At 46.1% G+C, this 20,906-nt stretch overlaps 2 protein-coding genes across 2 annotated transcripts; one reads left to right on the forward strand and one right to left on the reverse strand.

The window, feature by feature from the left end:
• Positions 1 to 2,015: 2,015 nt before the first annotated feature.
• LOC110089055 (lymphocyte antigen 6E) lies at positions 2,016 to 6,168 on the forward strand. The gene is made up of 3 exons (XM_020811826.3): positions 2,016 to 2,241; positions 4,103 to 4,222; positions 5,715 to 6,168. Exons 1-3 carry the CDS (start codon positions 2,181 to 2,183, stop codon positions 5,846 to 5,848), a joined length of 315 nt encoding a protein of 104 aa, XP_020667485.1. The 5' UTR covers positions 2,016 to 2,180; the 3' UTR covers positions 5,849 to 6,168.
• A 9,572-nt stretch (positions 6,169 to 15,740) lies between these two features.
• Positions 15,741 to 19,236, reverse strand: LOC110089054 (lymphocyte antigen 6E-like). The gene is made up of 3 exons (XM_020811825.3): positions 19,172 to 19,236; positions 17,576 to 17,695; positions 15,741 to 16,766 (listed from the first exon to the last, which is right to left on the reverse strand). The coding sequence occupies exons 1-3, from the start codon at positions 19,221 to 19,223 to the stop codon at positions 16,558 to 16,560; spliced, it is 381 nt and encodes a 126-aa protein (XP_020667484.3). The 5' UTR covers positions 19,224 to 19,236; the 3' UTR covers positions 15,741 to 16,557.
• Positions 19,237 to 20,906: the final 1,670 nt, after the last annotated feature.

Here is a 20,906-nt window from a genome sequence, read left to right on the forward strand (position 1 = left end):
ATGAGTAGGGTCAGCTGTCATCGACTGTCCTCTCCCAGAGGTGTAGACACAAAGAGCTAAAAAGCAAATCAAAGGCCATATTTGCATCCAGAGCTGAGATATAAAGGTCATATTTCTGAGTTATGTTCTTGCTTGTCGCTCCATTTTGATTTATAAGCCTGTGTTATGTCTGATTTTACAGCCTCCGGAAACCATCCAATGAAGGATCGGCCAGCAGAGTGCTGAGGTTGGCCAGAGGTGGTCCAGAGGTGCTCACCGCCCTCATTTTCTTCAGGGAGGCTCTGTCTGTGTTGCCCATACCGCTAGTGACTATGGTAGATGATGGAAGATGTTTTTTTTTTTAATAAAAAAAATATGTCACACAGAGTTGCTTTATCCACTCTCTCCTAGGCAGGCAGCGACTGATACACATCGGGTCAGAAGAATTTTAAGAAATAAAAATAAAATAAATATCTAACCATTAGGAACCACAAGAAGACCAAGACCAGCTACGAGATGGATCGGCTCCCTCAAGGAAGCCGCAGGCTTGGGTTTGTAAGAGCTGAGCAGGACTGTTGAGGACATGACGTTTCGGAGATCACTCCTTCATGGGGTAGCGAGACGTCGGAGCCAACTTGAGGGCACACAACAACACTTAAGGCAACGCAAATTCCACACGCTCCCCATGCAAAGCTGTGGTATCAAAAACGGAGAAGTTATGGGTTCCAGGCAAATCCCATTCTTGTCAGGGGAGGAACTGTGTTGATATTTCCACCCATTTCCACCTGCCAGTTTGCTGCTTCCTTGCTGGACTTCAACCAGGAGGGATCCCACAGTCGGCTACCGTACGTCCCAAACCCGCAGCGCTTGTCAGTTGATGAGGTTGGGTTCGGTAACCGTGTCATTGATAGCGAACACCCTACAGTAGGTGGATTGGCATCACAAGGAACGGGCAGCTAGAAGGTGTCCCCCATTTTCTTTCATTGAGTGATATCCTGCCTTTTCTCCCACAGCATCATGCCCTCATGATTTTGGGCTGTGAGGGCAGGCAACGTCTCCGTGTGCTCCCCTTGCCTGGACTTTGGAAAGGCGGAACCCATTGGCACTAGTCCTTTCCAGTGGTTTCACTTCCACTTGCTTCTGGTTTTGAAGCAAGCTCATTATCGCCAAAAAAAATAAATGTGGATGCTTTGAGTCAGGACAGGAATGGTTGGCCATTTTTTATTCCAGGTTTCGGAAAGAATGGAACGGTGGGACCTATCACAGCATTTGAACTACTCTCCACCTGATCTTGCAACCTTCTCCTTCTTCTTCTTCTTCTTCTCTCTCTCTCTCTCTCTCTCTCTCTCACACACACACACACACACACACACACACACACACACACCTACCTCTCTTGTTTTAGGTCAACCCTGGTTCATGTTTTTATTCTTATTTGTTTATTTATTAAAAAATATCTGCATCCCACCCCTCAACCCTAATCACCAAGTTCCAAATTGAGTCAATCCATTAACTTGGCAGGATTTACATCCAGCCGTTGGTTCAAATGGGTCTACTCTCAGCCTGAGTCTCATAACAGATCATCTCCCTATGTATCGAATCACCTTGGCATCTCAGCTGCCTTTTCGATAACTCAGCTCCACAGCCATGACCTCGACTGCTCGTGCTTCTTCCTCACAACAGTCTGGACAAGGTAGATGAAAAGAGAGAAGGCAACGGTTCTCTCATGTTCCCTAAAAAGCCGCAGGACTGAGCTGTGATTTCAGCAGTGCTTGGAAAAAATTACTTTTTAAAGACCGTGACAGGTGGCGGTTGTGAGAATTGTAGGTCCAAGCGATGGATGTAGGTGTAAGTCTCCCAGTGTACAACGAGCATTCCACCATCTTCACAAGCGTTCCAGGAAATGCCTTGAGGGACTCCTTTCGCCCATTTGAATCCTAAAAAATAAAAATAAAAAATCCACCGCCAAGGCCCAAGAGCCGCACGTATTTTGTGAACCTTGGTCACCCCATCCTTGCTTCTTCCGTAGGCTGTTCCACCTTCCACACCGACTCCTACACTATGAAATCCTCCCAAGCAGCTCACACCCTCCTGCTTGTGACATCCAGATATTCCACAATTTCTTCCAACTGGGATTCAGGCTTGTCAAAGAACTTGTCAAAGGTTTCCTTGGCTCGTTGAGAAGAAGCAGGGAACCCGCTATGAAGACGGCCTCTTTTCTCCTCTGCTTCTTGGGTGCCCTTGCCTTGTGCGTGCAGATAGGTAAGAATCGTCTCCCGCGTCTCCTCATGGAAGCCCAAGGGAAACCAAGAGCTTAGAAACAGAAGTGCAGTAGAGAAAACAAAACAGCATGACCCTCCTTTTCAAAGCAAGAGGTCCATCCATGTTTACATGGACGTTGGTCTTGGTGAATCTACTGTACTTCCAATTAAGCAGGATCCGAGCTCGAAATTAACTCCTTTCGGCATTGATTTCATTCTGGGTTGATAAAGGTATTTTTTAAAAGTTGATTTTAGCAACAACAACAGTGCTAGTAAGGAAGATCCAGAGAAGGTAAGCTTGTTTGAACCTCAAAAGAATCAGCCTGGCTTTGAACCACGGCCACTTCAAAGAGTGGAAGTGGTCGCTCTTGACTGTGATTAGACAAATGCTCCCCCTGCTATGTTGCAGATGTTGGTATGATTTTAACCTATTATTGTGCTCAAGTTCCAGGGAATTCTGTGCATGCTCAGGAGCTCGGCTTTACAAATCACAACCTGCAGTGCGCTCGTAAGACACGGTAATAGGCTTGTGAAGCCCAGAGCCATTTCACGATTTCAGAATATGGCTGTTTTAAACACAAGATCAAGTCTCTTGGCCTGGATAAAATGGATCCCGGCAACTATTTATTATTGATTGACTGATCTGAAATATTTTTACTCCACCTTTCTCCTTAAAAGGACCCAAGGTGGCTTGCAACAATTAAAAGACAATATTTAAAAGCTAAAAACAGTGAGTACACAAATATTAAAAAAGAATTAAACAAATATTATATGAAAAACGGTCAATAAACTCAATACTAAAATTATGGAATAGTCTGGTTACTCGATATATCTGTTATTTGCAAGAGTAGGTGCTATCTTGATTTTTTTTTTAAAAAATCATACAATCTGCTAGCTTTCCTGAATTAAGACTGTCCACTTCATCAGGCTTGTACTGGTGCAAAGAACATAAGAGTCCTAAAAGCTCATGGCCGGATGGATTTTGCCAGGCTCTTTTCTTAGATGTAAATTAGGAAAGATGCCAGCTGCACTAGCGTTCTGGTTTTCCAGCTACAACTGAGGAAGCTATGGATTGGACATCACACCCCAGTTTTTATTTACTTTATTTTGGTGTGCGCATTTAAAGAAATGAGTTGCAATCCACAAAAAGCTTATGTTCCTGGAGTGATGGGTTTAGCAACATTATTACTGTATATTTTAAAGCATTTTAGGCTTTCAATACATGGCACATTACCTGTGGAACTTTAGCTTCGGCATAGCTAGCATTTATTTCTGTGTTGACTTGCTTGTTTGTCTGGAAGGTGTCCCGGCCTTCCCACCTGTTCTGTTGACTTCTGTTCCATCAGCCATTCCTTCCCCTACGGAAATATGTCTGTCTCCTTACAAGTGTCATCAGTAAATAGAACAGCGCTGAACTAGGTGAACCAGTAATTGACTTGGAGGGTCTCAGGCAACTTGTAGCAAAGGGAGTGAAGGCCTGGCCCGCACTCTGTGCTTGGACTACAACTCCCATGCACCATTGTCATCAGCTATGTTGGCTGAGGATGCCGGGTATTACTAGTTAGCAGCACCTGGAAGCAGTGATGGCTCATGATGACTGAGACAGGGGAGGTCCTCCCCCTGTGATTTTGGGGTTGAGGTGGCCTCCTGTCCCGGTCCATATCACATTGTAGAATCGTCGTAGGGCTGGAAGGGTCCTTGGAGGTCTTCTAGTCCAACCCCCTGCCCAAGGCAGGAGACCTCCTACCCTCAACTGCCCATCCCTAGAAAGCCACACTTTTCCAACGGAGGGTTAGGGCCGCCAGAAATTTCCCATTCAAAATGCGTTCTTCCATCCCATCCTCTTTCTCCTCGGTTTGCAGCTCACGCCTTGATTTGCTTCCAATGTGAAAACGAGGCCTCGAACTGGAATTGCCTGCGCGCGACCCGTTGCTCCCAAGGAGAGCGAAGATGCGTGACCATCGGCACAGTCACGGCAAAAGGTGAGGGACTCGATCGTTTGCTTCTTAGACCATTCCAGCATCTTTTGTGGTCTTCGAGAGGGTACATCATTCACGGATGGGTCTACCCTCTTCGTGGGGCTTGGAGAAGTTACTTCTCTGCTGCTTCATCCCCAAGGCTATGACCACACTTGGGGAGCTGTAGTCTGGGGGGGGGGGGGGGAAATAAAGGAACTTCTCTATGCTTTGCATCTTCAGCAGCAAACCTCTACCAATGCTTAGCAGTAGCAGCACATCTTCCACAAACAGGAAGATGTCCAGGCTCAGAGGAAAAAAATATCTGCCGACAAGTACGAAATCATCGGTATCCGTGGCACTCTGCAGTAGAATATAGGGGTTGTTGTGTTTTTTAAAAGAAAAACTCAGAAAATGGATGTTGGTCTCCTGCTGCAAAACAAAATAGAGTTGTGATCTAATACGTTTCACCCTGGGGAGACACCCAGGAAATGTTAGGAAAGGGAGCCAGAAAAGGGAGGGAAAAATGTAGAAATGGAACTTTTTTTGTGTGTGGCGGGGAGATCTGAACTCCTAGAATCTACCAAGGGAGTATGAGAACCATATTCCCCAAAAGTAACTTTTTTGCCACCTGTAGGAGTAGTTTAGAAGTTTTCAGGAGATAAGCAGGACAGCTGAGAACAGGAGATTTTGGAGATTGCTTGTGCGTGGGGCATTCCAGGTGATGTTCCTCCAGGTAGCCACTCCGAAGGAGGCCCCAGGAAATCATCCGTGAGAAGCAGGGCCTTCTTTGCAGTGGTGCCAACCCTTCGCAGTCAACTCCTGGTGGAGGTGTGCCTGGCCCCCTCCCTCTCCACGTTGAAAAGGCTCCTGAAAACCTTGCTTCTCAAAGATGTTATGCCTCACTTTCTTTCTTTTTCCTGCAAATTACTCCTCTTCTAGTTGTTTCTGCTATTGTCTTTTTTACTACATTGAAAACTGCTCAGGATAGTGCATTGCACAAATGGGGCGGTATATTAGAGACGGGATATTTGTATTTGTCTCTTGGAGGAGGCAGGCAGGCAGGCAGGCAGGCAGGCAGGCAGGCAGGGAGGGAGGGAGGAAGGAAGGAAGGAAGGAAGGAAGGAAGGAAGGAAGGAAGGAAGGAAGGAAGGAAGGAAGGAAGGAAGGAAGGAAGGAAGGAAGGAAGGAAGGAAGGAAGGAAGGAAGGAAGGAAGGAGCAGATGAAGAGTGGATGGGTGGAAGGAAGGAAGGAAGGAAGGAAGGAAGGAAGGAAGGAAGGAAGGAAGGAAGGAAGGAAGGAAGGAAGGAAGGAAGGAAGGAAGGAAGGAAGGAAGGAAGGAAGGAAGGAAGGAAGGAAGGAAGGAAGGAAGGAAGGAAGGAAGGAAGGAAGGAAGAGGCCAGGCGGAGAGGGGGTCAGCTGAATCAAGCATCCTTAAATACTTACCTAACCTGAATTTCTTTTGCACTCCAGGAGGACTTCATTAGTTCTTTCTTCCTGTTCCCCTTCTGCTCCCAGGGAACGACTCCCAGGTGCTGATCACCAAGAAGTGCGCTGAACGCTGTCCCTCCGAAAAGGAGTATCCAAACAGGGCGCTCAATTCTCTCTTTTGCTGTGAAAACTGCTGGTGCAATTTGTGGCCTCCCAAGTGAAGTGGCCACGGGCAAAGACGGAAGGCTTTCTCCTTGAAGGCGGTAGCTTTCTCGGCTGTTCCGGCCTGGGAAGAACATGCCTGGCTTGGCCCGAGCCTAAAGGACTCCTCTGCCATTTAAACCTTGGGTTTTAACCCAGGATTCACTTCAACTCAACCATAGAGGTCTCTGAGTTTCCTTTACTTCTCTGTACCGCCGCAAAGCTGTCCGTGATGGGGGGCACTTTGAATGGCCTGATTCTCCCTTCTCTATGTCCTACTTTGTCTTACACTAGCATGAGATTTTCACAGATTTTCCAGGGATACGCATGCATGCAGAAACCATGGAAAGTAAAGTCACTTTTCTAAAGACTGCGAGTCCCATCATCTCTGACTATTGGCCATGCTGGAAGGGGCTGATAGGGTGGCAGTCTCAGAAACATCTGAAGAGCTACAGACTGCCTTCTCATACCTTAGAACTGGGGTCTCCAAACTTTTTACCTGAGGGCCACACCGAATACTTTCAAGATCTAAGAGGGCCGAAGGAACAGGAGCATGTGTGTGCGTGCATATGTGTGTGGGGATACACATGCAAGCATGCACCTCTGCATGTGCAGATGCATGCAAGGACGGTCAAGTCCAGCCCTTGTCAAGGAGGCACGGTGGGGTATCAAACTCCCCACCTCTGGCTTCGCAGCCAGAGACCCTAAACCACTGAGCTAGCCTGCCTTTCTGGATGCTTACAAATCCGTCCAACACACCTGACTTGGACTATCAGCATTCATTCATAAGATGGCAGCAACAGCATCAAACAAAGGTGAAATGTTGAGGGTACCATCGGGGGGGGGGGTGTTTAAAAGGAAGACGATCAGAGTAGCTGGAGACCAACTGCAATGGAAGCAGACGGCTGGGGCTTCCCTTAACTGCCTACTGTCTTCCTCTGCTGGAATTTGCCCCCGGGGCAGTTGCAAATAGGTGGTCCTACATGGGGGACCCAACCAACCTGGGGCAGGCTCTAAAGTGGGCTTTGGCCAGTTTGGTGGACCTATTATTTCATTGATTGATTGATTGATTGATTGATTGATTGATTGATTGATTGATTGATTGATTGATTGATTGATTGATTGATTGATTTGATTTGATTTGATTTGATTTGATTTATATCCCGCCCATCTGGTATATTCTACCACTCTGGGTGGCTAGGGTTCTATTAGGATAAAGGATGAAGGGATACCCAGTGTGGTGCAATGGATAGAGTGACGGACTAGGACTCTGGAGACCAGGGTTCGAATCCCCGCTTGGCCATGGGAACTCACTGGAGGAGGGGAACTGATAAAGCCACTCTTTAAATATCTCATTTAGCTTGAAAGCCCTGTTGGGGTTGCTATAAGTCAATTCTCACTTAATGGCAGATAAGAACAACGCTAGGAAGAGGATAAATGATTCGCCAATGTATGGCAGGAATTCGGGTCAGGGGTTAACAAATATCACTGAAGACCAAGAAGGGAGAAGTTAAGTGACAAATCTTTATTCATAAGGAATCCAACACGTTGACAGAGACCGGGAACATTTGGGTGGGTGTAAGATGAGCCCAGCTGGAGGAGACCGAAGGCCGGCTGAGTCCTGCTCGCTTGCCAACGACAGCCTCTATTTGTTACAAAAGGAAAAAGTGCAACACTTAGAAGTAACCGTTGCTACACCTGTGTCCACTTCCCGTTCAGTGCAATTCGGAGAACACCCCTTGGTGAACTGGCGTTCAGCGTTCTCCCCTAGAGGTGGGAAAAAATGAAACAGAAGAATTAGATCACAGTTAGGTCCTACCACCGGATGTTGGGTTCATTCTTCTGCATCCAAGGGATGGCTGACCCTACCACTGCACCTTTATTTATTTATTTATTTATTTATTTATTTATTTATTTATTTATTTATTTATTTATTTATTTATTTATTTATTTATTCATTCATTCATTCATTCATTCATTCATTCATTCATTCATTCATTCATTCATTTATACCCTGCCTATCTGTCTTTCTGCATCCTTTCTCTCCTCCTCCGGCCGCAGAGCCAGAGAAACCTATCATTTAGCGAGGAAGGAGTCAAGAGGAGGCGTGATATGCCATTTGGCATGATCCTCATGTCCAGATGGTATATTGAGCTCAAGCAACCCTCCGGCTCCATCTGCTGTCAATTTAACACTTTCCTGTCCCCTCTGGAAAGGGAAAGAGGGAGTCAAATTATTCTTTTTGCCTCTACCAGACCATTGCTGATGCACTAAATCACTTCAATTAAATTTTTGCAAAAGCAAAAAATGCTTTGCCTTGGGTGTTGTGCCAATCGAGAAACTGACCACAGCTGCAGTTTCAATTGGCAAATTTGATCTAAGTAATTCAGCATATCCACAATGGACTAGCAGAAGCAAAAAGAATAATCTCCGTTCCCTGCCCCTTTGCAGAGATACAGTGCCCGTCAGCCAATAACAAAACCAGGTTTGGGGGCTTACAGAAGCCTAATGGCATTTCACCTTGTCCTTGAGAACTGTCAGATCCGAGAGAACATAAGAAGAATGTGTGATACCTTTCCCTACCGTGATGATGGTTGAGACACAGAATTTGTCTGTTTCTGCACACTTCACCGATTCTATAGAGTTGGAGTTGGAAGACTGATCTTCACATTTGTAGCACTGAAGGGAAAGCACTGCATGCACACATACGAAGACAGAGAACAGACAGATAATCTCTCCCCCTTATCACAACAATACACCCACAACAACAAAAACACTGATCACCATAATCACCCAATGTCCTGAAAGGGACAACAGCTGATCCCACAGCTATAAATACTCAACAAACAGCAACAAAGCACAGACAGAATTCTGACTCCTGTCCTCTGAAGATGCTGGCCACAGAGACTGGTGAAACGTTAGAAAGAAAAACCTTAAGAACACGGCCAAACAGCCCGGAAAACCCACAACAACCAACAGAGAACAAGAGTTTTCTGTGTTCAGTCATCTTTCCTGGAATACTATTCTGAAATGTATTTTATATACAGTGGCGCCCCGCTTAACGAGGACCCCGCTTGACGATGAGTTTTTGTGATCGCTATAGCGATCGCAAAATGATGGTTCCTATGGGTTTTTTCGCTTTACGTTGATTAGGTGCCTGCTTCATGAACCATTTGTTCACAAAACGATTTTTTACCGGCTCCGCAAAATGGCTTCCCTTCGCAAAATGGCTGTTTTCCAGACAGAAGCTTTGGAAGACAGCGATTTTAAACAACTGAGCGGTGCTTCTCTATGGGCAATCTTCACTGGACTATGAGGTACAGTGGGGTCTTGACTTAAGAACGGCTCGAGTTAAGAACATTTTGACTTAAGAACCACTCTCATAGGAAAATATTGACTTGACTTACATACTTAGATTTGGGTTAAGAACTGAAAAAAAACCAAGTGGGAGGCAGGGAAAGTGCAAAATTGGAACTTTCAGTTAACTGTTGGCCAGTGAAAAGGGTGCCTGTCTGCTTCCTCACTCCTCCCAGCGTTTCGAGAGTGGATTGGGAGACAGTCTTCGGACTGCCTGGTCCTGGACTGCCTGGACTGTCTTTTCCCTGCCTTCCCCGAACCTTTCTTGACCTAAGAAAAAAAGAAACAAAATATCCCCCTCTAGTGGTCGAAGGCGCAATAGCAGCTTCCCATTAGTTTCTATGGACAGAAAAGAGCAGATACGGATCAAATGGTTCTCAATGCATTCCTATGGGAAATGCAGATTTGACCTGAGAACTTTTTGACTTGAGAACCGCCTTCCAATACGGATTAAGTTCTCAAGTCAAGACCCCACTGTATTTACCCATTGGAACGCATTAACTGGTTTTCAATTCATTCCAATGGGTTTTTTTCGCTTGACGATGATTTTGCTTAACAGCAATTTTCCTGGAATGTATTATCGTCGTCAAGCGGGGCACCACTGTACTGTGCTTGTTTCAGTGTGGCTCTAATTTATAAAAACCTTCAGCGCCTTAGAATGCTTATAAAACAGTGGAACAATCACACCTGTTAAAATGGCAATACAGTAAGTGCAAAAAAAGCAGCTTAATACAACACAGAGGGGAAAAAACTGTGGTTGTTGTGGGTTTTTCAGGCTCTTTGGCCGTGTTCTGAAGGTTGTTCTTCCTAACATTTCGCCAGTCTCTGTGGCCATGGGCATCTTCAGAGGACAGCACTCTGAAAAAACTATCCAGCTATCTAAAAACTTCTCCCACTTCCTCTAAAAACTTCTCCCACTTCCTCGGACCCACAGCGGTATCACCATAACAAAAGAACATCAGAGTTTGGGGTGTTTCTTTTTCCCCGCTTTGAGCTGGGCTGGAGAGATTTCCCAGCAGATGGAAGGGTCACTTTCAAGGAGACAACGCCAATTAAAACCATCCTTTCCCGTGTGATCAGGCACCTTTAGAGCTGTCTCATTGCACCTTTCCAAGACAGAAAACCTGTAAGATTTTTATCATAAGATTCATATTGTTCATTTCCAGGCTTTGGTGAGGATGATGAGATCAAACGGCATACATGGTTGCTTGTTCTGCTGCCTGGATGCTAATGATGGACGGATAACTTCCAGACCTCCCTTCTTGTACTTATTGATAAGATAATGATCTTGTACCCACGTCTTTTAAATAATTACCACCTGTAACATAGGACACATGTCCATCCTGCTTCCTATTGGGCTGGAATTTGAAGGACAGGGTTTTCCCCAGTCAGGCCTCATAAGGAGACCAGCCTGGCATTCCATATCTATCACACACCACACTTCCATTTCCCAAGGAGCCTCATCACAGAGCTTATATGTCAGAAAAGATTCAGAAGCTATACAGAAGCCAACAGTTCTGCATGAATTGTCTGCCCACACCTTCCAGTATCTAGGGCAAATGAAAGTAGAGAGGACAGGTTGCAGAGGCTGGTTTTAACTACAGCAAATTATGTTTTGACAAACCTTGACAGCATCTTAAAAAGCAGAGACATCACTTTGCCGACAAAGGTCCACATAGTCAAAGCTATGGTTTTTCCAGTAGCGATATATGGAAGTGAGAGCTGGACCATAAAGAAGGCTGACGCTGAAGAATTGATGCTTTTGAATTGTGGTGCTGGGGGAGACCATTAAGAGTCCCCTGGACTGCAAGGAGATCAACCCTATCCGTTCTGAAGGAAATCAGGTAACTGATCATACATCCTTTCCTACCTCATCATGTACAGTCTCTCTCCACTTAAGGGGATGGTGCTAGAAAGCATTTTTCAAAAAAATGCAGCTGCCAGTATTCAGTAGAATGCAAACTGTGATCAGGACCTGTTAGGCCCCTTGTTTTCAACCCCCACCATCCTGGAGAGTGCCTGTTATATTCTGTCATTGGGGTAAAGAGAACGGTTAAGCCTTGTAGCACATGGAAGGCTAGAACATTTAATTGGGCATAAGCTTTTGAGGAATACAGAACACTTCCTCAGATGGCGCTCCAAGACTCTTAGCTGTAACTATTTCTCCGTTCTGAGTTTCAACAGAATGTATCCCCTGTAGTGTTGGCTGGTACCCAGTGCCGTTGGCAGAGCAGAAGGTATGGCATTGATGGATGAGTTAAAAGGTTTTATGCAGAGAAGGGGGAAACGTTGATTCTGTCTGTCTGTCTGTCTGTCTGTCTGTCTGTCTGTCTGTCTCTCTCTCTCTCTCTCTCTCTCTCTCTCTCACACACACACACACACACACACACACACACACACACGGGGTGGGTGGGAGGGGATTTCTAACTGGCCAGGCTAAGAGTACCACCCAGTATGCTTTCATGAATTGGATACCAACATTCCCAAGTCTCCAGATACACCGCTCGCTTACCAAGTTCAAGGTGAATGCAGACATGCCTTACCTGTCTCTCCGCACAGCATGGCCCCCAGCAAGGAGGCGAGGAGTAGAGTCTTCATGATGGCCTGGAGCCTGGAAAGGGGAACGCTCTCAGGTCCTTCGGAGAGGATGCTGTCAATGGTGCTAGAACAACAGCATCGCCTCCAGGTCTTAGAAGGAGGAAACAAAAGAGGCCAAATTCCAGACCGAGAAGGATGGCCGTGGGTGTGGTGGATGAGTTTCCTTAATTTCCAAAGGCAATTTATGATACATCAGAGCAGGCACCCAAGATAGGTGTGTTGTTATTGTTGGGTGCCATCGCATCACTACTGACGGACATGCAGTGATGTAGAAGGGTTTTTGGAGTATGTGAAGTGTGCAGGTTTCCATGGCCATACATTTGAACCCACATCTTTTAAGTCCCAGCCCAGCTCTCCACCTACTACCCTACGCTGACTTTCTCAAAGGGGGCGCTCACCACCTCCCTAGGTATTTGACTCCATTGTCATACTGTTCTAACAGTTAAGATGTTTTTCGTAACATTCAACAAAAATCTGGCTTCCCGTTGCTTGAGCCCGTTATTATATGTCCTTCACTCCGGGATGATCGAGGACAGATCCTGCCCCTCTTGTTTCCCACCTGAGCTTCACACTCAGCCAGTGTGAGCAGAGCCAGAAGTGGCACAGCTAAGAGTGCGACGCTCACCTTCCTTCACAGAGCTGGCCAACAGACTTCTTCGTACAAGGCAGAAAAGCTAATTGCATCTTTTACCCCAAGTCAAGCTATGCAATGCTAGGCAGCCGCACTGTTTTGTTGCAAAGGGTTAAAAAAAATCTCATACTTACTTTTCTCTACCCTCACAGTAAAAATACAACAAATAATAATTCATTTCCTGCCTTTGTATGACATCTCACAACCCTGGGGGAAGGTACACCTCATCACACCATAATAATAAATAATCACATGCTGTCAAGTCAGTTCTGACTTTTGGCAACCCTTTTCAAGAGCTTCTAAGTAGAGAATGCTCAAAAGTAGTTTCCACTTCCCTTCTCCTGGGGGAGTCCCGGGACTGTGCAGCTTGCCCAAGGCCACCCAGGCTGGCTCTTCTCCCAGGAGATGCTCAGTGGGGAATCAAACTCCCAACCTCTGGCTCCACATCCAGGTACTGTACCTAACTCACCTAGCTATCATCACACATTAAAAACCTGAATGGCCAGTATCCTGTTCCTGGTCTCCACTGGAAAATGTGTGTAGGCCTCCTTCAGTCTCAAGAGGCTATGGTGATGTGCTCTGAACAGAGGTCTTGGAACAGCATCTAGTGTGACTGAGAAGGCCAATTCGAGAGTGACCATCCCTTCCACACTGAAGACAAATCCAGTCTGTCCCCTGTCCGGCTCCCTGGTTTTGTTGCTTTCGGGACTGCCTCTTGGCCTCAGCCTGCTGGACAAGGGTCTCTTCAAACTGGGAGAGGCCATGAATGCTCAGAGGTCAAGGTTTCCCATCTGTTGAGGTCCATTCCTAAGGCCTTCAGATCCCGCTTGCAGATCTCCTTGTATCGCAGCTGTGGTCTCCCTCTGGGGCGCTTTCCCTGCACTCATTCTCCACACAGGAGATATTTCGGAATCAACCGTCAGCCATTCTCATGACATGCCCAAGCCAACGTAGATATCACTGCTTCAGCAATGTATACATGCTAAAAATTCCAGCTCGTTCTAGAACTACTGTATTTGGAACTTTGTCCTGCCAGGTGATACCAAAATTGCATAGGAGACAACACTGGAAACCATATGGATGGAACTGGGCAGCAGTTACTGACCCACAAAGTAATGGGAGAAGTGTGTAATCACACAACCCTGAGAATTCCACAAGGAACTTGCTCTTAGCACCATCTGCAGTTTTGGAGATTCGTGCCACCAACAGGCTAATGACACCCACCTACACCTTTCTTTAACTAAGCAACCAGAAGTGCTCAGGCAAAGTGCACCCCTCCAGATGTTGCTGAACTGCAAATCCCAACACTCCTCACTATTGGCTGTGTGGGCTAGGATTGCTGGGAGTTGCAGTTCAGCAACATCTGGAGGGCCACATTTTGCCCAGGTCTGGCTTAGGGCATCCCTTTGTCATTGTCCGGAGGTCACGGTGAAAGGGCTGAAGGTTAACAAACCAAAGTTGACTCCGGACACAGCAGAGGTGATGCTGGTTGCTCGTTCATTGACAAGTCCAGCTCTTACTTCCCTAAAAACTGATGGAGAAGAAATTCCTCTTGTAAACCAGGTTGGGGTATTTTATTAGACCCAATGTTCCTCCTAGAGACAGAAGTGAGCGCCATGGCTGTATCATTTTATCATCTGCTTGTGCTCCAGAAAAATTCTCTATACCTGGAGAAAGCCCGTAGGCTATAGCAAGCAAATGTGGGAACGGCCCAAGATCAGCCCATAGAGGCCACGGCGAAAGAGTACTCTTACCATGACTTGTTAGCGATTGAAGCGGAATATCAGCATGGAGAGAAGTTGCAGAAATTGCACAACAAATATTTATTGACAGGTTGTTAACTGGAGTTTCTGCTTTGGATCTATAGAGTAGCCACACCTAACTCTTGCGAGAAAGACAGCCAAGAGACGCACGTCCTATACAGTATAGGACCAGCTTTTGCAGATGGCAGTCCATTCCTACAGACCCATTAGGGTCAGTTTCCCTCGCCAGAAATCACAGGAAGGACAGAGAATGAGGGAGACTGAGGCCATCAGCAGGAAGAAACACCAAGTTGGGCGCGACTGCAGGTCCAGTCCCCCCCCAAAACTTGTTTCCACACTACCTTCCATTCCTTATTACACAAGAGTGTTTCATAACATGCACATTTCTTTTAAAAACAACCCCTTGTGGTCATGTTCCCCATCACCTAGCCTTGCAAATCTCCCTGATTTTGCTGGTTTCGAGATGGCCTCTTGGCCTCGGCCTGCTGGGCAAGGGTCTCTTCAAAATGGGAGAGGCCGTGATGCACCGCCTGCCTCCGGGCTGAACGCTCAGACGTCAAGGTTTCCCATCTGTTGAGATTCATGCAGAACATGATTTCTCTTTTTAGTAGACATTTCCCCCACCCGCCCTCCTTCTTCTCACTTCTCTTCTCTCCAAGTTATTGCTTATTTTCAAAGGCATGGGATGTGAGGACTTGTCTGGAAACACTCGTCTGTTAGCTCTGCGCCTCATCTTTGTTGCTTAGGAATAATCTGTAGTTCCCTCATGGCTGTGCAACTGGGCCCAAGCTATGAGGAGCTCTGGCACAAATGAATCCCAACACCCAGAAGAACTCCTATTCCCAGCCCATTTTCCACGGGGGAAGTCTTCCAATCCATTTCTAGCAATGGAGCGCCATTTTCTGCAACCCGAACCCTTCCTACTCTCTTATTAGCGTGTTTGACAACATTCCATGACTTCCTTCCAACTCAGCCAATGGGCTGGCAGTGGGAGCTTTCAAACAGGCTAGAGGTGAGAGCTATTTTTAAGCGGCTTCTGGTCATCACTGGTCACTTCCAGAATCCCTCACTGTGGCAATGAGTCATGAAGTTGTCGTCTTATGTTTGATGGGAACAAAGTGTTTGGCGAATATTCGTCTTGCGCCCTATTCAGAATTCCCCGAAGGGCTCCTCTCAATGGGGTTTGGTTCTTCTTATTCAGGGTGGTGACTGGATAGATTAATAATTTAGGTGGGTTGGGAGTTCGATTCCTGACTGTGCTTCCTATGTAGAGCCAGCCTGGGCGGCCTTGGGCAAGCTGCACAGTCCCAGGGCGCCCTCTGGAGGAAGGGAAGGGGAAACCACTTCTGAGTATTTTCTACCTGGAAAACGGTTAAAAAGGTCACTGCAAATCAGAATGGATTTGACAGCACAAGATTATCATTGTTATTAATGCTGGCTTTTCATGGGAATGAACTGCTGTGAATAAATCACAGACCCACCAGGATGAAGATAAATTATTATTGTTAAAGCTGGCTTTTTGTGTGAATTAGCTGCTGTGAATAAATTACAGACCGATCAGGATGAAGATTAAACTGGTTTTCATTGTGAAAATGGAACATCAGCAAAGACCAGGGGGTGGCCAAATCAAACGGCAAAAAACTTTATTAATAAAGAGTCCAACCTTAAAGATCATGGGAACAGAGTAACAGAACGCTGTGTTCAAATACAGAACTCAGAGCAATCCTGGAGATACAAGGGGGGGGGGACCAGAATTATTACAGATACAAAGAAATAACATTAAAACAATGGTAATGACAGGGGGTGAAATATAAGTGGAATAAAAGACAGAGGAAAGAAATTCATTTTACTTGAAATACCTTAGGAAGCTACCGAAGGTATAACAAAGTGACCCTAGTATGGTATGTGCCACACTAGGGACGTCTTAGAAAAATTTACTTTTGGGGAACATCAACTCCCAGCATACAACAGCCAGCATTCGGCTGAGAGTGTCTGCTAGCCTGCACGGCCATGGGACGGAGTGAATTCTGGGAGTTCAAAAAAGTAACTTTCCACACTCTGGCTGCAACTTTGCTGTCTTCTCTGGATCACCAGCTCCCCAGATTAGAATTTCCTGTTCACTGAAAAAGGATTGAGTCGCTTCAGGGCAAGCATCCCAAGAGGCGGGCAAGGGGAATTAAATTTATAAAGAGAAACTTTGTCCCCAGGGATCCGGGAGCGAGCAAGCAGGAAGGTGGGACATCAGCAAGGGACCGCCCTGTAATGCTCCTGGCCAGAGTCTGCCGGAGTGAGCAAGCCGCTCTGTGGATGCATCAGGAAACCAAGGCGGGGATGCTTTTAGTCTTTTGGTGGGGGGAACTAGACGCTGTCCTCCCGTGCTTCACAATCCTGATCGGAAGATGTACAAGAAACTGGCCAGGGTCCCCAACGCCATCACCGCGCTGCTGATTTTCACACTGTTGGCCCCACTAATATTGCAGAGGGAGCTTTCGCAACATTTCGTGGAAACGCTTCCCATGCCGGTGTCAATGAAATTCTCGGTACAGGTTGGGACACATTTCTTGTTAAGTCGGTAGGACACGTTGTTGTCTTGGCGAGAGGAGGAATGAAATTCAACAATTACCAAAAAAGCAAAACAAAACAAAACAGACTCTACACATCCTTCAGCTAGTCCTTCTGAATCAACCTGGCATCCAGCCCTATCTGGAAGAACCTTTTTTTTTCCTGCATGGAGTCTCTGTGCCAAGCATAGACCAAACGGTGATCCCATATCTAGAAACAGTGCTCCCTCAAGTGGCAAAAAATAATCTGACTTTAAGAGCATGTTGAAAGCAGACATTCTATTGCTAATTGGAACCTAAGCACTGATTTCTTTTGCAGGTCTGTTTGTTTGCCTTGCTGCAGGGAAAAATGTTTAAGAGCAGGAAACACACATTTCCCTTGTGAGCCAGATATAAGACATCTGGGAGTGTTAAAACACTCTTGTACAAGCAGGCAGGATATTTAAACATACACAGACTTAGCAGAGATTGGAACAAGCGTTGTTTATTTCGAGTGGCCATTTGGGTCCTCCAGGCAAAAACCCTGGTGTGTTCAGGCATCAATGAAACTTTCCTTCGGAAATGGAACACTACATTCTACCTGTTATCCTTTCTGCTCACGAGTTAGAATGTTTGGCCACCTCCCGTGACCTCCCAGCATCTCAGCCAATAAGGTTGGAGTTTCACAGGCAGCCTGTCTTAAGGGTTGGAGGGGTTGCAAAATCTGGGCAGCGGTGGGATCTCTCCACCTAGAGAGGCAGGTTAGAGTCCCCTCCTCCTCCAATCCGAGTTCATGGGGATTCACGGTCCCTTTGAGGCCCTTTGCTTCAGAGGGAAGGTAAAAACATCCATACATACCTCTCCCACTGGTGGTCACCGTCGTGGTACAGTATCTGTCCGTCTCCGCACACTTCACCATTTTCATACAGTTCCAGTTGGAAGGTTCATCTTCGCATCGGTAGCACCAGAGCGAATCCACTACACAAAAGGAAGGGGGGAAATAAATGCACCACCGAGGTCAGCCGTTCCTGGACCGGCGTTCTTCAATGCCTGTTCTACTGCTTCATTGCAGCCGGTCTCTGACCTACAAAACCCAGGCAGACTCAACACCCAAAGACGCCTTAGAGCAAGGGTGATACTACATCTCCGACTCGTTCAGGACCAGTTTTCCAGGATGTTAACCGTTTAGTCCCTAAGGAAGCTGGCAAAAGAGTGACCCACGTAGGTAACAGAGAAATTGCAGCGACCTCTTCTTTGAAAGTAGCTCCCATGAGGAAACGGAGATTCTTTCCTGTAGTTTTCGGAAGGAGTGTCCCTCTGAACCTGTGCTAGCCTATCAGGACCGAAACAGAAGAAAAATGCAAAATAAAGAAGACAAAAATGTTGCTGCAACCAACTGCCTTATTTTAATGTGAGCTTCCGTGGACAATTCTGAGGCATTGGATGTCTCCATGAATGCTCACATTGAAATAGAGCAGATTGTCTTTAAGGTGTCACAACGTTTTTGTCTTCTTAGTTTTGAAATTTTCTTTAAATGTTGGCCTATTATCTACTCTGCAGTTGTGCCTCTCCAGCGATGGAGTGCTTCCCACCTTCTCCGACAGGTGAGGGTCCCAGGTAACAGCTCCAACAGCTGCCTGCTGCGGACGCAGCTCTGTGGCACATCTGTCTGGGGGTTATTGTTTGGCCACCACACCAAGCCCTTTCTCTTTCTGTTTTATGTGCGCTGTTTTTGATCCCAATTTACTATTTATTGTGTGACCCCACACAGTTCTGGGTGTTCCATCCGAAGGGAATGGGACGAAGCTCCCTGCTTGTGTGGAGGATGGCAGCTCTCGGACCCCCTAAAAGTCGGTTGCATGGCTCATTACAAAGCTCTCCAAAGTCACTTGTTAATGTTAACGTTGTGAAGAAGAAGAAAAAGGAATTGATGACATCACTCCTAGGGGGAGCAGTCCTTGTAAAATGTAGGAATGTGGCTTAAATTTGTAAAAAAAAAAAAAATTCAAAATACTTCTAGAAAGCAAAAGGAACCACTGTTATATTCTAATTATCTTGAAAAAGTAACACACAATAGATAGTATTGTTTCTTGTTCAATTTGTTTTCAAATCTGCTTAGCCCTCATTCTGAATAGACTTCTGAGGACACCCTGCAAAGAATCCGATTTTCTCTCCCTCAAAATGGTCACAAAGCCATTTCAGAGCAAAAGTCCAACAGCCAGCTCCACACTGTCCATAAGGATACCACCCTTCAAAATCCCTCTGGTTTTCCAGAATCCTCTGCTTCTGTTTTTAAACCTGAAAGGGTCAAGTGGGCACCTTCCACGGGCTTTTCTGTATACCCCCTCATCATATTGTGCAGGGCTGTGATGGGCTTTGGAGTCCAACAGCAACTACCCACCCGTGATGCATAGTTATTTGTTTGCTCAAAGGCAAAGCCACAATTTCCCTTACCTTTTCCGATGCATACGAGGCTCACCAGCAAAGCAGCCCACAAAGTCTTCATTGTTACTGGTGCTTTTTGCAGCCTTCCTGTGAACAGGCAGCCACTGCTGGGGATCATTATATATACCTCTGAGGGTGTGTCCTGTTTGGTTGCCATGACCCAATAATTCTGGGGTTTGAGAGTGAGAAGACATAGCAACACGAGACTAAAAACAAGCAATGAAAATCAGGTACAGGGCATGGTTGGTCTGGACTGCCATGTTTGAGACAAGGTCATGTACACCTGGAAGCTGAGGGTCCAATACTTTGGCCTTCTCATGAGAAGAGAATTTATGCTTTTGAATTGTGGTGCTGGAGGAGGCTCTTGAGAGTCCCCTGGACTGCAAGGAGAACAAACCTATCCATTCTGAAGGAAATCAACCCTGAGTTCTCACTGGAAGGACAGATCCTGAAGCTGAGGCTCCAGTACTTTGGCCATCTCATGAGAAGAGAAGACTCCCCAGAAAAGACCCTGAGGTTGGGAAAGTGTGAAGGCAAGAGGAGAGAAGGGGAAGACAGAGGACAAGATGGTTGGACAGGGTCATCAAAGCGACCAATGTGAATCTGACCCAACTCCACTGGGAGGCAGTGGAAGACAGGAGGGCCCGGCGTGCTCTGGTCCATGGGGTCACGAAGAGTCAGACACAACTAAATAGAGTGGTCATAACGACCAGATAGGTGGGATATAAATAGAATAAATAAATAAATAAATAAACAAACAAACAAGCAAGCAAACAAGCAAACAACAATAAAATCTACATCAGATTATCTAGATGTAGTCCTCCGATGTTCTGGGGCTAAAACTCGCAAAAGCCTTCACCCTAAAAGGTCTGTGACCTAAGTGCGTGGCAGAACGCCTGCTTCCAACAGGGACTGTCCTTCCTTCTTGTACATCCTAGACCAGACGGCTGAGGATATTAACCCCAAGGGAGACCTGGAAGGAAAAAACAAGGAACAACGTCTTCTCAGTGGTGACCCCTCAGCTTTGGAATAAGGTGGCATCAGAAATTCGCCTGGTTCCCCCTCTCTGGCGACTTAAGAAATTCCTGAAACTTTTCTTATTCCAACAGGCTCTACAAAATAGACACAAAATACATATGTTGTTCCAAAATAATTCCAAATGCATTTGAATAGCCCACCGAGACTATTCGTTTAGTCGTTTAGTCGTGTCCGACTCTTCGTGACCCCATGGACCAGAGCACGCCAGGCCCTCCTGTCTATTAGCTTCACCTTTTTAACGGCCACATATTTTTAAATGTAATGTTAATTTCAATGTTATTGCCACTGCTCTACACTAGTCAGGTGGGTGATATAAAAATTGATTGAATGAATGAATGAATGAATGAATGAATGAATGAATGAATGAATGAATGAATGAATGAATGAATGAATGAATGAGTTTACCACTAGCTGTGCTGGCCAGGATTTCTAGGAGCTGCAGTCCAAGAACATTTGGGTTCTCCAGGTTGGGAACCACCGCTCCAGATCCATTTGAACCTAGCCTCAGGCCTGGATATAGAACAGAGACAGATTTTGTCATCTTGGAGGATGACCTAGACGGGGAAATGAGCGAAGGAAGTATGTCCCTGTTAGTTCTGCTGGACCTCTCACTGGCTTTGAACACCATCAACCATGGGATCCTTCCAGGTTGGCTTTCTGGGACGGGATTTTCGGAGGCAACGTTTTGCAGTGGCTCTGATCTTTC

The sequence above is a fragment of the Pogona vitticeps genome, chromosome 4 (genome assembly GCF_051106095.1).
Source record: "Pogona vitticeps strain Pit_001003342236 chromosome 4, PviZW2.1, whole genome shotgun sequence".
In the NCBI taxonomy this organism is placed as follows: Eukaryota; Metazoa; Chordata; class Lepidosauria; order Squamata; family Agamidae; genus Pogona; species Pogona vitticeps.

What these genes read in the sequence shown, in the direction of transcription:
- LOC110089055 (XM_020811826.3), top strand. Translation starts at nt 2,181, where the DNA reads ATGAAGACGGCCTCTTTTCTCCTCTGCTTCTTGGGTGCCCTTGCCTTG. An exon ending in TGCCTTGTGCGTGCAGATAG is followed by an intron (nt 2,242 to 4,102) that starts GTAAGAATCGTC and finishes CTCGGTTTGCAG; the next exon opens with CTCACGCCTTGATTTGCTTC. An exon ending in CGGCACAGTCACGGCAAAAG is followed by an intron (nt 4,223 to 5,714) that starts GTGAGGGACTCG and finishes TTCTGCTCCCAG; the next exon opens with GGAACGACTCCCAGGTGCTG.
- LOC110089054 (XM_020811825.3), bottom strand. Translation starts at nt 19,223, where the DNA reads ATGAAGACTTTGTGGGCTGCTTTGCTGGTGAGCCTCGTATGCATCGGA. An exon ending in CCTCGTATGCATCGGAAAAG is followed by an intron (nt 17,696 to 19,171) that starts GTAAGGGAAATT and finishes CCTTTTGTGTAG; the next exon opens with TGGATTCGCTCTGGTGCTAC. An exon ending in GGTGACCACCAGTGGGAGAG is followed by an intron (nt 16,767 to 17,575) that starts GTATGTATGGAT and finishes CCTCTCGCCAAG; the next exon opens with ACAACAACGTGTCCTACCGA.